Below are 14788 nucleotides of genomic sequence, written 5' to 3'. Positions count from 1 at the left end.
TTATCGGGGATAGGGCGGGGATCCCCGCTCGGGTCCCTACGCCTGTCTCGGGAAAATTTTGCTCCCCATCTCCATCTCTACGAAAAAATTTTCCACCATTGGAACCCCATTCGGGGCGGTCCCCGCGGGAATCCCCACCTCCTGAAGATTTTTGACACCCCTAAGTGAAACAAACATCTTTATTTGTTGCAACAGGGTATTTTTTCTACTCTTAAAGACATTCAATATTAATAAATGCTCATGAGCTTGTATATTATCAAAACATTTTAAGCAATGTCTTCAGCCTCTTGAGAAGTTCAAGTCTATGAAATGTGTTATCCTACCATCAATCTACCATGTATATTGAAAATTATTGTATAATAAGAGTTATTGTAAACTTTTATCGTCTTCTACATCTTGTCAATTTAAACATTCAATCCATAAGCAATTGAGGCTTGGTATAGACTATCTAGATAGAGGATATGTTGGCCTCTCATCCAGAGTGGTTGTTTGTGCTGGCTATAAGTAAAAAAAAGTTCTGAGAGTAGTTTCAGTCTTTCAGACTCAGATGTGATAAGCTCACTTGTTGTTTTAGGGGTATCAGCAGTGTGATATATTGCATTTCTGATTTGTTGAATGTTCCTTGGTATAAATACCCATGTCATGTGCAGGGCGGACCTTAAATAATAAACATGGAGGACCATAAAAGATAGATAAGATGTATGTGACAATATGGTGATGTTATATAACTAAGTTATTTTGGGGGGTTAAGTACGATTTTGGTCTTGAAGGTATAGTTTAAATTTTTTTTTGTCTCCAACCTTATTTTGCATATAAAATTGTCCCTAAGGTTTAACTTAGTTTAAAAATTGTTCTTTTTATCAAAATTTTAATTTTTATTACTAAATTACTCTTAACTAAAAAAATTATATAAAAAAAGAAAGAAAACAAATGTGAAGGGGAATAGGAAGGGAATCACGACAGAGGGGGGGGGGGAAGAAGGGGGAAGGGAAGGCGGGGAGAAGGGAATTACGCGAAGGGGGAAGGGAATTCGCCGCTTCGTCGTTCTGCTCATCCTCCTCTTGCCAGTTGTTGCTGCTCACCGCTGCTCCTCGTCTCGCGAGGGAGAGAGGAGATGCGAGCCTTGTTGCCACGTCTTACCGCAGTCGAAGAGCTCGTGAAGAGAGAGAAAACGCACGGCCAGGGAAAGGAAGAGGGGTGGCTCATCGCCGTCGCGTTTCGCCACTGCCGCCGATGCTTCTGATCCTCCCTGCCGCTTCTGATTTGATCTTCTGTGTTTGATTATAATTCTAGTTTTACTGTTCATTATTTTTCTACTTTTAATTTCTTCTACTTCTGATTTGATCTTTGATCTCTGTATTTTGTTCTTCTGATTTTTTGTGTTCTGATTAGTTTATATATAGTAAGAGATGATGCATATATATTTTTGGTGTTGATCTGGTCATTATAACTCGGATACAAGCTATAATTCGGAGATTAGGTCTGATCTGTTCTTATAAGTCAGCCACGTAAGTTATAGTTCGACCGCTTGCAAATTCAAAACAGAGTAGTTCGTGATCCATCTATATAAGTCAGCCGCGTGTGCTATAACTCGGCCATGTGTAGCAAATTCAAAAAAGAGAACGATTACTTGCTGATAGCCCTAAAAAGACCTTTTCAAAGAAGCCACCAAACGATTCTCTCCGAGATTCTCGGACCGTATCCATGCCTCATATCTCAGAATGAGGAGAACATACCACAATCAAGTCATATACAAATCTTATATAAATAGAACCAAGTAAACATAGCATGATAAGTACACAGAAAACTCTCCCTTTTATTTTCTCTTTCAAAGAAAGCTAAAAAACTCTTTCTGACTTGAACGTTGGAGTCTCTTTGCAGGTCCCAACCTCCTCCAGTGTTTCTCTTTGCAGGTTCGAACAAAAAAATTTTTACAGTGGAGAATTTTATTAGATTATGATTTTTATATGTCACGACTAAAAAATCATGACCTATAACTCAAAATGTTGTGTTGATTTTTCTCATATTTTTTGACGAATTATCAATCATCCAAACATTCTTTTGGAAAAATATATACTAAGTTACTTTTCGAGAATCAACAATTTTTTAGTCCAGTCGAAGATATGATTAAGCGAGTTGTGAATTCGACAACCACGCCAAGTGAAGCATATAAACTTCGTGCATAACAAAGTAATGAACTCAACTTCACTACTCCGGTCTTTGAGATGCTTAAAAAAATGAAGAAGAAACCATATAAAACACACCTCTTATTATCACAATATATATAATTGATTATAGGTAATACAAGACTCTGGATTTTTGAAAATTTAATTATGAGTTATATGAGATTTCGAACCTTATTTATGAATGACAAAAAATATTTTTTGAATAAAAATCGAGCTGTTATCTTAAAGGTATTGGCTCTGAGTGAGGCTAAACGGGCTAAAAATTGAACTGGACCTTCAATTGGGCCCAAGCCCCAAGCCCATGACCTATATAAACTCTCTCACTGGACAAATTCACTTATATATATATATATATATATACAGGGGCGGAGCTAGAAATTATTTTGGGAGGGACTAACATGAAAAATATAAGTTAAGAAGAAAGAAAAATTAAAAATTAAAAAGGGGTTAAACTAAAAAATTAAAAACTTATACATACATCTTATTAGTTTGGGGGGGGCCATTGCCCCCCTTGCTCATAACGTGGCTCCGCCACTGTATATATATATATATATAGACTTTTGTGACTATTCATTCACCATTTCAAATATTCATTCACCATTTCAAATCACAAATCTTCTAAACCGTAATTTCGATTGATGACTTGTTTATGGTTACGTGTTCGTCTTAACTTCCTCTTCGATTACTTCTAACTATTATGGTAAGAAACTTCGAAATTCTTGCTCCATTTTCTATTTCTCTTCTGAACTCGCGTTATGGTATATGTTCGGTTAAAATATTGTAATTTTGATGTTTAGGAAAAATTTAATCTTAGATTTCTAACGGGATTTTGACCCACGAACTCTTTTTTCTTTTGATTCTCCCTTGTATGTGCAAACTCTAACTTAAAATGTTGAGATAATTGATGTAAAAATAGTGTATGGGATAGCTTGGGTACTTGGTTGATCTTGGTGTGAATTTTGGCGCTTGGGTTGATTATGGAGTTCTTGATGGAGGCTTGATGTCGTTGATTGAGGCTTGGGTATGATTGAGAAGGGAATCCAAGTGTTGAAAAACTACCGTCAACAAGTTAGGAATTTTTCTTAAAACCATTTTATTACTAAGAATTGTTATAAATCGATATTGATATGGAAATTATATTTTTGGTGATCATGTGAGTATTATGAATTCGTATGTTTGATTGTTGTGGTGATTAATTGATTGGATAGTAGCTTGAATTATGATGTGGATGTGTGTGTGTGTGTAATTATGATGGTGTGATTTAATTGTCTATTATAATTATTGATATGAGAGTTTAGGTCTAAGACCGTGATTAGGGTGAGATATCCCCTATTTGGTAAGTTATGGTAAGTGTGTAAGTTTCATGTAGTTGAAATAATGAGTTTGGATTGATAATTAATGAGTTGTGCTTATTATACATGTATATTTTAATTATTTAAGTTATATGGTTTGAAAGTGGGTTGATTAGGCTTGAATGAGTAAGAAGCGATTGAGTATTGAGGAATATGTATTGTTGGTGTCTAGAAGTGGTTTGTGATGGTGTGGAATGGAGCAAATTGGAGATTTTATGAAAAATGTCATTTTGGAGATTTTGGTAAAAATGAGTTTTTGACCAATTTTGATGGGGTATAAGTTGGCACTTGGAGTTCGAAATTTGATGAAATTTGTCTTAAATTAAAGGTGATGATGAGAGCTTTAAAATGGTTTAAGAACAAAGAAAAATATAGTTTTGTAGAGAAAGTTATGTTTGTTTGAAAATCGGCATTAAAAACTAAATTTTGCAGAAATTGCAGAAAAGTGGAGTCATGCGTACGCATGAAATTTAAACAGAATTGAAATGTGGTGGACTTTGCGCGTACGCACCATGTAAGCGTATGCATGATTCAGGATTTTTGCGTACACACGAGGCATGCATACACATGACTGTGCAACCCGAATTGAAAATGTGCGTACGCACAACTGCCCTGTTCTTCAGAAAATGCTGATTTTAACTGTTGTGGCCTATCTAACCAGCCTTTTTACCCCTGTAACCCCCAATTAAGGTCCGATAACTAGTTTTTAGACTTTGATATGAATGTGAGCATACACTACAAAAAAACAGGGTTAAAACGGTGGTTATTTTTGGTAATTACGGCCGTTAGAACCGCCATTATTACCGAAAATGGCGCCTCCAAGAAACGCCATTATTCTGGGCGCCATTCTGGTTATTACGGCGGTTTTCAGAAAATCGCCACAATTACCAGAGGTTAATACGGCGATTTTTTGAGGGTTAAAATGGCGGTTTGTAACCGCCATTATTTCCGTATAAAATGGCGGTTTTTGAATTGTTTAAAATGGCGGTTATAACCGCCGTTTTTACCAGGATGTTGTGGCATCATTTTCATTTAAAATGGCGGTTTTTAACCGCCATTTTTACCATTATAACCTCCATTTTTACCAGGTTATAATGGCATCTTTTGGGTTTAAAATGGCAGTTTCTAACCGCCGTTTTTACCCGGTTATAATGGCATCATTTTCGTTTAAAATGGCAATTTTTAACCGCCATTTTTACTAGCGTATAATGGCATCGTTTTCATTTAAAATAAGGGGGTTTCTAACTGCCGTTTGTATATAATTATGATGACAATTTTATGCTTTTTAAAATAAGATCGAAACCACCAATTTAAAGTGATATTTTCGAAACTCACTTAAAAATCTCGTAATAACCAAAAGGCATAGCCATAAATCAAACATCATAACATGATTTTTTATTCATACATGATCCAAAAGTCATAATCCAAATATAAAGTATCAAAGTAACATTTTTTAATAATACGTCTTAACATATAATCCTTAATATACTCCTTAATATACGTCTAAACATATCAAATAAGGTCATGCTTCCTTGTTGCTTGCTCCAGAAAATCTACTTCCTAACTCTTTTGGTGATGGAATCTCAATCTCCTGATCCAATCTCTACAACAAAAATATAATTATTATGAGCACAAAAAGTACAAGAAAAAGGCATATATTAATAATAAGTGGATATTTATGAATTTGAATTCATCTAAAAAAATTCACATATAAGAGCAAATTAAATATGAGAAAGATTTCAAACACTCATCATACACATTAAATTAAAAAAAAAATCATATGCTAATTAATTCTGATCTCTAAAGAAAATTCATATGCTTCATCACTGTGAGATAACTTTCTTATTCATTAATTAACAATTAAATAAGCAAACTAACTCATCATCCATGCATGCAAACTGCTCCCTATATTTGCATGCCCCACAAGCATCAATATTGCTGAGAATTTTTTGTTACTGAGCACAAGCTAATGCAGAAATCATGGTTTTAAATTGAAGTTACACCTATTATTGTTGTAATATTTTTATTAAGTCGTGCATATAGATTAAAAGCCGTTTCAAGCAAATAATTTAATTTTGTTAATAGGCGCTACTGCTATATGTAACCTACTAACATTAGTTGATCTCACAGGAACACCAAAATAATAGTTGAAAATATAATAATTAATAAGTATATATAAAATGTGAATTATAACTAAGAAGCATAATACAAATCAAATAGAGTTTGGTTTAGGTTTGAAGAAGGCAGAGTATAAGTGTAAACAAAGTTAAACGTGAATGATTGATATTGATTCAATTGTGTATTGCCTAAGTTAAACTATTGGATTGTGATATTATCATGCTTGTTTTGACAGAAAATTATATGCCTTAAGAAAGATAGACACAAGAGAATACTAATCCATTATTGCCTACTTTTGAAGTGTACCTGAGATAAGGCTATAAACAGTATTAGCATGGGAATTCCAATTTCAACTCAGCTCCCAACCTAACACAAATAGTTCAGATTCAGAATAATATACTAAACTATATTAGTGATGAGAAAATAATTGTGAATTTCACTATTAATAATGCAGTAAATGGGGCTGGTGTTATATGTACCACAAGGAATTCTCTGTCAAATAGTCCAAAACCAACTAATACATTGAGAAACCTGAAGATCATGGAGCTTGACTCCAGCAGCAACGGAAACCAATAGCTTGTTCTTTTGTGAGAAGCGGGTTCAATTTCAAGACCACATCCTTGACTGCAGCAACACAAGGAGAAAATGGAGTGAAAATGCAGTAATACTTTCATTTATCATTTCAACACAAGCTGCTAATTGAATTCATGCCTCTTCCACCAGCTAAGTAATAATGAAAAAAAAAAGTGAGAAGCCCCAATCTCTTTTATAATACTTTCATTTATCATTTCTTTTATAATAATAAAAAAAATCTGAAACAAGTCATCATATGAGATACATATAGTATTTACTAAGTACTAGTATTGAACAAATTCATATCGTGAACTTGAAATCTCTTTCAAGTATAGCAAATGCGCTGAACATCAAGATGGTAAACTGTAAATGCAAGCTAAGGCTTAATTATTAGCTTGGTTAATTAGATTATTAATAACTTCTAATATATAATCCATTAGTAAATAATCTAGAGATATTATTTAACTTAGTATTTTTATATTGTACGAACTAGGGTGCTTGACTATTTTAGTGGAGCTAATCAAATGTACTACTAATAATAATGTAGCATTTAGCTTTAGTATCTTCTTAAATCTTAAGTAGTCATGTACCTTTCTTTGATCTAAATTTTATATAATATGTTTCATCTACGAACAACTTAAACAATTAACAAAGACGCCATAAAACAAGTGCCACCAATCACATAGCCCTTCTTTTTTAATAGCAAAATTTAATCAGTGAACTTTAATTTAATAATGAGACATGTAGCGTTTATTTTTATATTTTTCCATATATAATAGAATAAGATTTTATACATGCGATATTTTGGCACTTTCTTAGAAGCACCAACTACTACTGCTCTATATCATGATGCATATGAATCTAGTTTTAAATTTTAATCACTCAGAATCATCATAATATAAATCAGATGAGCATAGAATATGACTGATTCCATGGAAAACAGAATAGAATAAACATACCTTGGGTATGGCATCAGGTTAGATTTTGTTAAGAGCACTGCAATACCCTCTTACCATGATCAAGATCCCCTTTAATTTCCTGTTTTGGCTACATGATTTAAGACATATTATAAATTGGAAATATCAGTACAGAACTACAAAGTAATAATCTACATAAACTGATTCTCTCATGTGCCAATTGCTTAACGAAGACGTATAAATAATTGTAAAGTAATTGAATATTTACGAAAAATAGAAAATTATTAGTATTTTTCTATGCTATCATACATACCATTTACAGATGCCTCAGAAAGAAGCTCAGAATTCAAGCTTGATAATGCTGTAAGAACTAATGGATGGGTACTGAGAACAGATCCGGGAATCCTGAAACGAACAAAAATTTAAAGAGAAATAGTAAAGCCAATGGAAAAAGAAACACATAAACCAAGATAATAAAGTTGTAATATTCAAATTAAATACATATCTCCCCCATATTCTTCATTAACTTTATAAACCCTTCCTGAAATTATACAGCATTTGTGGAATGCATCTATGCTTTCCATCAGTTTCATTTGACAAGTCTGTTTCCTATAAGTTGAGATACTCATTCCATTCAACATTCTTTTGTTTAAAAGCCAACTGTCAATTATATATTTGTGATTTTAAAAAACCCAAATATATACATATAGTTGAGAACACTATAGATCGCCCAAAAAAAATTAACTAAATGCTTGACAGGAAAGCACACTCATCTGACAAGCTTCCTCCAATATGCTACACAATTCAGATGATTCATTTATACAAAACAGTTCTTGAATAATTAATCTTGATCAGAATAATATATTAATACATTCAATAAAAACAACTTAGCCGAACACTCCAATATGCAAAGAGGTAGAAAAAAATTAGTACCCATGCTTTAGGCGAAGCCACAAAGCAAACGCTTCAAGAACCTGAATGATAACCAAGAAAAAAATACTATCCGACAAGGCAGCAACTTTGAAAATTATAACAACTTGTCACTTAGTAACTCAAACTTTAGGCATTTGTCTCATTAATAAAATGAAGAGATGACACATAATTACACATATCATACTATGACCTCTGGCAAAAATGTTAGTAACTCCAAGAATCCTGGTATATATTCCGGATGAGAATCCATCTCGTCCCTAAGCCATTTCACTATACCACCATCTCCCCAATCTTCAGCAGGCACATGCACAGCCAATGCAGCCACAGCAATGCTAATCTACACATTAAAAAGATTTGAAGAATACATTTGGTTACCCTAAACTTCCATTTAAATATATTCAAATGATAATAAAAATAACTGTAAGAAAAGATAGAACGGTGCAAAGGACTTCTAGATGAACCTGAGTTCTGACTTTTGGATGACCCTTGTGGAACTTTTTTAGCAAGTTCTGTGTTCAAAACAACAATGAAAATAAAGCCTTAGCAAATTCATTATTTATTGTACATACTAACGCATCTGAATTGTCATAGCTGACAGACATCAAAAGATCAAATTATAATAGTGTCCTTACGTACCGATTTTGTATAATGTATTATATTATCTTTTATGTACTTTATTAGCTATGTAGAATTGATTTTCCATAAGATCCAATTACATTCTTGCAATTATATTAGTACATGCATATAGAAAGCAAATCAGGCAAGTGTTTCAACTTTCAATTACTAAATCAAAGATCAAAACATAACATTAGATCTCCTACTTCAGCAAACAAAAATGCTCAGAAGCAATTATCCGCCTAATTTTATATTGAACAGATTTTCTATAATCACAAAATTTAATATTTTCAAAATATTTTTAAGCTAATAAGGCATTCTGGTTAGATTTTTGAGTGAAAAAATCTAAGAGCAATTATAGAAGATCTAACTGGAATTGTGATGATCCTATGCCTTCAGTAATACTGATATTATATATCTAAGAGCAATTATATAGAGAGGTTAATCTAACATTAGAAAATTTTATCAAAAGCCTAGAAATCAAGGAAATTAGATTCTTAATTTGACAGTAAGCAAAAGCAAACAACAATTGATATTAAATTAGGAATTTAAAAACCCTAGCTTTCAAAAAAAAAGTGAACAGAAGAAAGGAAGACCTAATGTGGCACTGGCGGATCAGAACCTGGCGTGGTGGATTGACTTGGCCATGCTGGGATTGAAGACGAGAGTCTGGAGGTGGCGCTCGAGGAAGTTCTCGACGGTGAGAGCAAGGACGTAATCACAAAAGTGAAGAGATTTGTCGAAGCTCGCTAAAGCAGCAACAATGTTGCTTGCGGCGGCGAGGTGATAAACGAAGCAGCAAAGGAGATGAGTGGCGATGGCTAACCTTTAGATCGAAGCCAGAACAAGATCGTAGAAGCTCATTGAAGGCAGCGGCGAGGAGATGAACGATGGCGGTGAACGGTGAGGAGATTCTAGTCGGAGGAGAACGCGGCTGAGGAGATCCTTGGTGGAGAGAGTTGTCGCTGGAGCAGATCGCGCCGGAGTAGATCCTTACAGAAACAGTGTATGCGGCAGCGCGTTATTTCTTCAATTAGGGTTGGAATCAGATAGTGTGTGGGTATTTTAAAATCATGGCCCCAGATAAGGGCGGTTTTAAACCGCCATAATCATTGAAAACCGCCATTTTGCACAAAATCATTACGGCAATAACAGATTATGCCATTATATCCGAATATTATGGCAGATTTATAAAACCGCCATTTTATTAATGCCATTTTAAACCTTTTTTTGTAGTGATATGGAATGGATTAGAATGAGACATTTAATAAGATTGTGGATCAAATGTTAATTATTATTGAAGAAAGCTTGTGGTTGATGAACCTACTGAATATGAAATTGATTTAAAGATATTAATGTTGACTGATTATGATCCGAATGACTGTAATGGAAAGAACATTCAATTAGACATAATTATGGAATATTTCTCCCATGTCTCTCTCTGGTTGCAAGGTGGTAGTGCACTATCCCACGAAATTTTATGACATCCAGGGGAAGGTGGTAGAGCACTCTCTTACGGAACATTTCTCCTAAGTATACCTCCAAGAGAAGGTGGTAGGGCACTCTCCCACAGAATTATTCCTCTTGGAATGCGCAATTGAGAGATTAATCTAGGAGATGCAACCGGATTTGGATGGGGTTCTGACAGTTTAACCGACACGTGAGCTCATGACTAGTAGGACAGGCATGCATCATACTGCATTTGTTTGCTATTATTTGGGTGTACCTAAGTGTTTTGGTTTGCCTATCTGATGAATTTTGTCTAACTGTTAATTGTGTTACTTGCAGTAACTACTCTCTAATTGTGTTTGCCTTGCATTGTTTCCGCCTATGATTGATTCTGTCTTGAGACTGAGTATTAGTGAAAGAATTGATGCTTTTGAGATCGTGATTTGATTATATGTTGGGTCGGAGGCCAAAATTTGATTATTTTGGGTTGGAGACCGTGACTAGTTGGGCCGGAGGCCGTATTTTGATTAGTTGATAAATGTTGATATGCACATTGACTTGTGGTGGATTGTGTGTTGATTGATTATGTGATGGGTCGAAAGCCATGATTGATTTGTGTGAAGTTTAACAAAGTATGAAAAATCTAACTGGTTCAATATAGAATAATGAACTTATGCTTGAAACAGAATAATCATTCAAACAGCTTAGGTAACTTTTAAGATTTTATAAGAAAAATATGAATTTGGATTTTGGATGATTAAATTTTGGTTTTTAAAAAAGGTTCTTAAGACGAATGATGATTGCTACGATTGAAAATGGTTTTTTTTTATATATATCTTCTTATAATAATTCTAAAACTCCTATAATGAGACTGTGTGGTTAGGTTCTCACCCTTTACAGACTTCTCTTTTCAAGATAGATGAGGATTTTTATGAAATTTTTCCTGCGCCTCTGGTTATGTTGTATATTTATATATTAGTTATAGTTTTTTCCTTTTCCTTCGTAAAGAGGGATAGGAGTTGTAATTATATGTACGTTTATAATATTTGTAAGTTACTTGTATGAGAAATTTCATATGTTTATGTATATATACGTATATAAAGATTGTGATTGAATTTGTTTATATATGCATGTTTGTAAAATGAAAAAAACACTTTTGGCTTTTTAAAGAAAACAGCGACATGATTTCAAGTTAAAAAGGCTCCTATTTTATTATTAAGTATATGAAAGTCGTCGTAATATCTTTGATATCAGAATGGCGCAACCAGAAGCGTGATATTCTGGTTGTAAGGGTGTTACAATACATATAATTTATTATAATTACATTAGCTATTTCATATTATATGACTTATATAGATGATCTCATTTATTATTATAAATATTAAATAAAATAATATTATTTTTTATGAGTTTAAATAAAAATAAAACAAAATATTCTATTTTATTTCGAACTTTAGAATTTAATGAGAACCAATAGCCACATATAAATACAATTTCAAAATTTTAGTTTCTAATGTACTAAAATAGTCTTGCAATCTTTGTTTTATTAGAAAATTGTTATTCAATCTAAAATAAGAATTTAGTAAATTTTGATAGAAGAAAATTAAAGAATTATAATAGTCAAAATTTCTCTATCATATTCACGAATTTAAAATATGCTTCCATTTTCATATATTTTTTTAATAATTTATCATGAATAATCTTCAAATTTAGGAATAATACAAAAATTCCAACGATCACACTTAATGAAATTATTATACGTAAATCAAAATTCATTTCTTATATAGTATAAAATTTTATTTTTTGTTATTATCAAGAATACATTTCTATAACATCGGAGTTTAATTTATTAAAATCTATTCCAACGCCTATATAATTTTATATTTCTCCTCTATACTACTAGGATAGAACCTGCATGATGATGGCACACTCCAAGAATGATAATAATGTGCCTTTTTGCCTTTCATGTTTTGAGGCGACGCCAGGTACTTGCTCCAATCCTCAAGAAAGTTGCTAAGATCATGGATTTTGTTCTTCAATCCAACACAACAATTAGCATGCATCGTACAAAGCTTGTTAAAATCCTTGAAGTACTCGCAAAATCCGCCAAAATATTCTGGGCTAAGAAACCTAATTTTCAGGTTCATGCTTGAGATTTGAGGGAGTCTTTTGATCTCGTTGAACACATCTTGATCATGCATGTTGGGAAAATCCTTCCTAGAATTGAACCAAATCTTGTAGAGCCAAATGGTTTTTTCATTGGATTTTACATAGCTGAACCCTGTATTTGGAGCGTTATCTAGGTCGGAGGAGTCGCCATTGAAATTATCACAAGAAGTTTGAAAATCTGCATCTTCTTGAAAATATTTGAAGGGGTTCCTTAGCCACATTATATCAGTATCCTGCAAATTAAAGGAATATATAAAAAAAGTTCAAGAAATTGTGGCGGTAGTAGTGTTAAGTGATAGGTGTGTATAAGTAATTTTCAACCTAATTAAGTTTTTTAATTAAGTTAGATGTCAAAACAATTCAAAACTTGCTACATTTCAAAATAAAGATTAGAATATGGGAAACAGTTAAAAATAGTTTTCATGTTTTTTTTTTTTTTCTTAATCCTACGTAAACGCCATAAGATCATCAGTCATCATGAGTTATTATTAGTGGTATATAGAAATTCAGGCTAGCTCCACTATACGAAAAAAAATACACAATATTTGGTTTTGAGACTAGAACAAGTTGAGATATGACATTTAAAATAAGGCACAAAAAATATAAATATAAAATTAATTTTTTTAATATTTTATTTAATGATAAATAAAATAAAATAAAATAAAACAATAAAAAATCTAATTTTTTTCTAACACAATTTTTAAAAAATAAAATGACAAAAAATATAATTATAAAAAATTGACATAACAATAAAAGAAAAATAATTAAAAAAAAAACATAAATGGTGACTGCGTTCAGTGTTTTTATATTTTTTTGTTAAAAAAATATAAAATATATTAATTCTGTATTTTGAATATAATGTTACTGTTTATATCTCATTTGTCAATAATATCATAATTTTGTATTGCTATATTTATATCTTAGTATCTTATACTTATAAACAAACATAATCAAACTGAGTAAAATTATGATTATAATTATTAAATAAATAAAATTATGAACGTTAGGTTAAATAAGTTAATTATAAATTATTATATTTTTAATATAATATTACCGAAAGAATAATGCAAACTAAACTCAAATTTATGATCAATTTCATAAACAATATAATGAAAAAAAAATCACAATTATAAACAAACTCCATAACTACATATAATCAAAGTGGATATATATAACCAAATAGAGATTCACAATTATGAAAAACAGTACGTACAAAGTCATGTTTGATAAAGAAATTGATTATTTGAGATAACAAAAATTGACGTACCGTAAAGACAAAGTTGTACCCCATTTGAAGAACAAAGCCAAGAAACTCAATTTTTCTCCACACAATGTGGAGGTAGTCTTTGGTCATAAAAAATGCTTCCTTTGATGTGGCATTCTCACTCTTTGATTCAATCTGATAACAATATGGGTGTATGGCTTGGCAACGTGCTTGTGCTTTTTGGTCCCAATTTATTACCACCAAATGATTTAAGAAATTTTTTGTGTCGTTTCCAACTCGAAAACTCTCTCGAAACACATCAAATATTGAACCTGGTTTTGCCCATGCTTCATTCAAACTTGTGATGATAACTGTGTTATCCTTCATGGATGCATTTCTTAGAATACTTTCTAGCTTTGAGTCATACTTTTCCTGATAAACAGTTCAAATTTTGAGGAGAATAATATCAAGAGTTCAAATATCGAAATTCATCAGCATCTCAATAGATATCACAACATAGTATCGAAATGAAATGGGAAGTGAGAAACACGAATAAAAGAAATTAAAAGTAAGTCATTACTATAATAGGAATAAAATAAAAAACAAGAATAATAGTTAGGGTGGATTAGGAGTAAGAGCTCATAAGCTGATCTAGCAATGATTTAGAATGACACATGATAAATGACAAATTTACCTGCAGATGAAAAATGGATTAGAGTGAAGAAAAAGTACAAGCCCAATAGTTTCAAGACAAAGGAGTGTAAGTAAAAGGTATCGATTACTCTGAGATATTTGAGAGATTTGTATGATTATTTTAGTTTTGACTTAAAATAAATAAAAATACATGAAATGAATGTTAAGTCAATATTTTTAAATAGTATTTTACAAGAAGATGGATATACATAAGATAAATTTTCTGAAGAAAAAAAAGTAAAGTATACTGGTTAAATATAGTTTTATATGGGTTAAAACAAGCAAGTATCAAGAGTATGGTTATTCTTATTTCATTGAGCATGGTTTTAGAATATGTTTATTTGAGTATATTCTTTGCATCACATTCATTGATCTATCTGGATGATACCTGATTATTTATGCCTATGTTAAAGATTTGATCTTTACGGGTAAAAATTGAAGATAATTATAGAATTCAATAAATTATGATAATAATTTTAAAATGACTGACATGACATTGATATCTTATTTTTTTGGTATAAAAATTATTCAAAAAGATGGAGAATTTTTTGTTTATCAGTAAAATTATAATAGTAACAT

At 31.9% G+C, this 14788-nt stretch overlaps 1 protein-coding gene and 1 long non-coding RNA gene across 4 annotated transcripts; both read right to left on the bottom strand.

The window, feature by feature from the left end:
* Nucleotides 1-4907: 4907 nt before the first annotated feature.
* On the bottom strand, nucleotides 4908-9740 carry LOC130983249 (uncharacterized). 3 transcript variants are annotated; one of them, XR_009087290.1, is made up of 9 exons: nucleotides 9521-9739; nucleotides 9291-9363; nucleotides 8541-8588; nucleotides 8080-8416; nucleotides 7460-7551; nucleotides 7189-7276; nucleotides 6136-6280; nucleotides 5963-6022; nucleotides 4908-5141 (listed from the first exon to the last, which is right to left on the bottom strand). It is a non-coding gene; the product is annotated as an uncharacterized LOC130983249 (long non-coding RNA). The 3 variants fall into 3 exon arrangements; XR_009087288.1 differs by having other exon boundaries at nucleotides 9291-9740; XR_009087289.1 differs by having other exon boundaries at nucleotides 9317-9740.
* A 2271-nt stretch (nucleotides 9741-12011) lies between these two features.
* LOC130981365 (uncharacterized protein At4g15970-like) lies at nucleotides 12012-13903 on the bottom strand. The gene is made up of 2 exons (XM_057904955.1): nucleotides 13580-13903; nucleotides 12012-12545 (listed from the first exon to the last, which is right to left on the bottom strand). The coding sequence occupies exons 1-2, from the start codon at nucleotides 13901-13903 to the stop codon at nucleotides 12012-12014; spliced, it is 858 nt and encodes a 285-aa protein (XP_057760938.1).
* Nucleotides 13904-14788: the final 885 nt, after the last annotated feature.

Source organism: Arachis stenosperma, chromosome 5 (assembly GCF_014773155.1).
Source record: "Arachis stenosperma cultivar V10309 chromosome 5, arast.V10309.gnm1.PFL2, whole genome shotgun sequence".
NCBI lineage: Eukaryota > Viridiplantae > Streptophyta > Magnoliopsida > Fabales > Fabaceae > Arachis > Arachis stenosperma.
The sequence above is the reverse complement of the archived record's forward strand: the minus strand, read 5'-3'. Positions and strand labels throughout refer to the sequence as shown.

Excerpts from the sequence above, each read along its gene's own strand:
- LOC130981365 (XM_057904955.1), bottom strand. The coding sequence starts at position 13,903 with ATGAAGGATAACACAGTTATCATCACAAGTTTGAATGAAGCATGGGCA. Across the intron at positions 12,546-13,579 it reads GGTACAACTTTGTCTTTACG|GATACTGATATAATGTGGCT; the intron begins GTACGTCAATTT and ends TTTAATTTGCAG.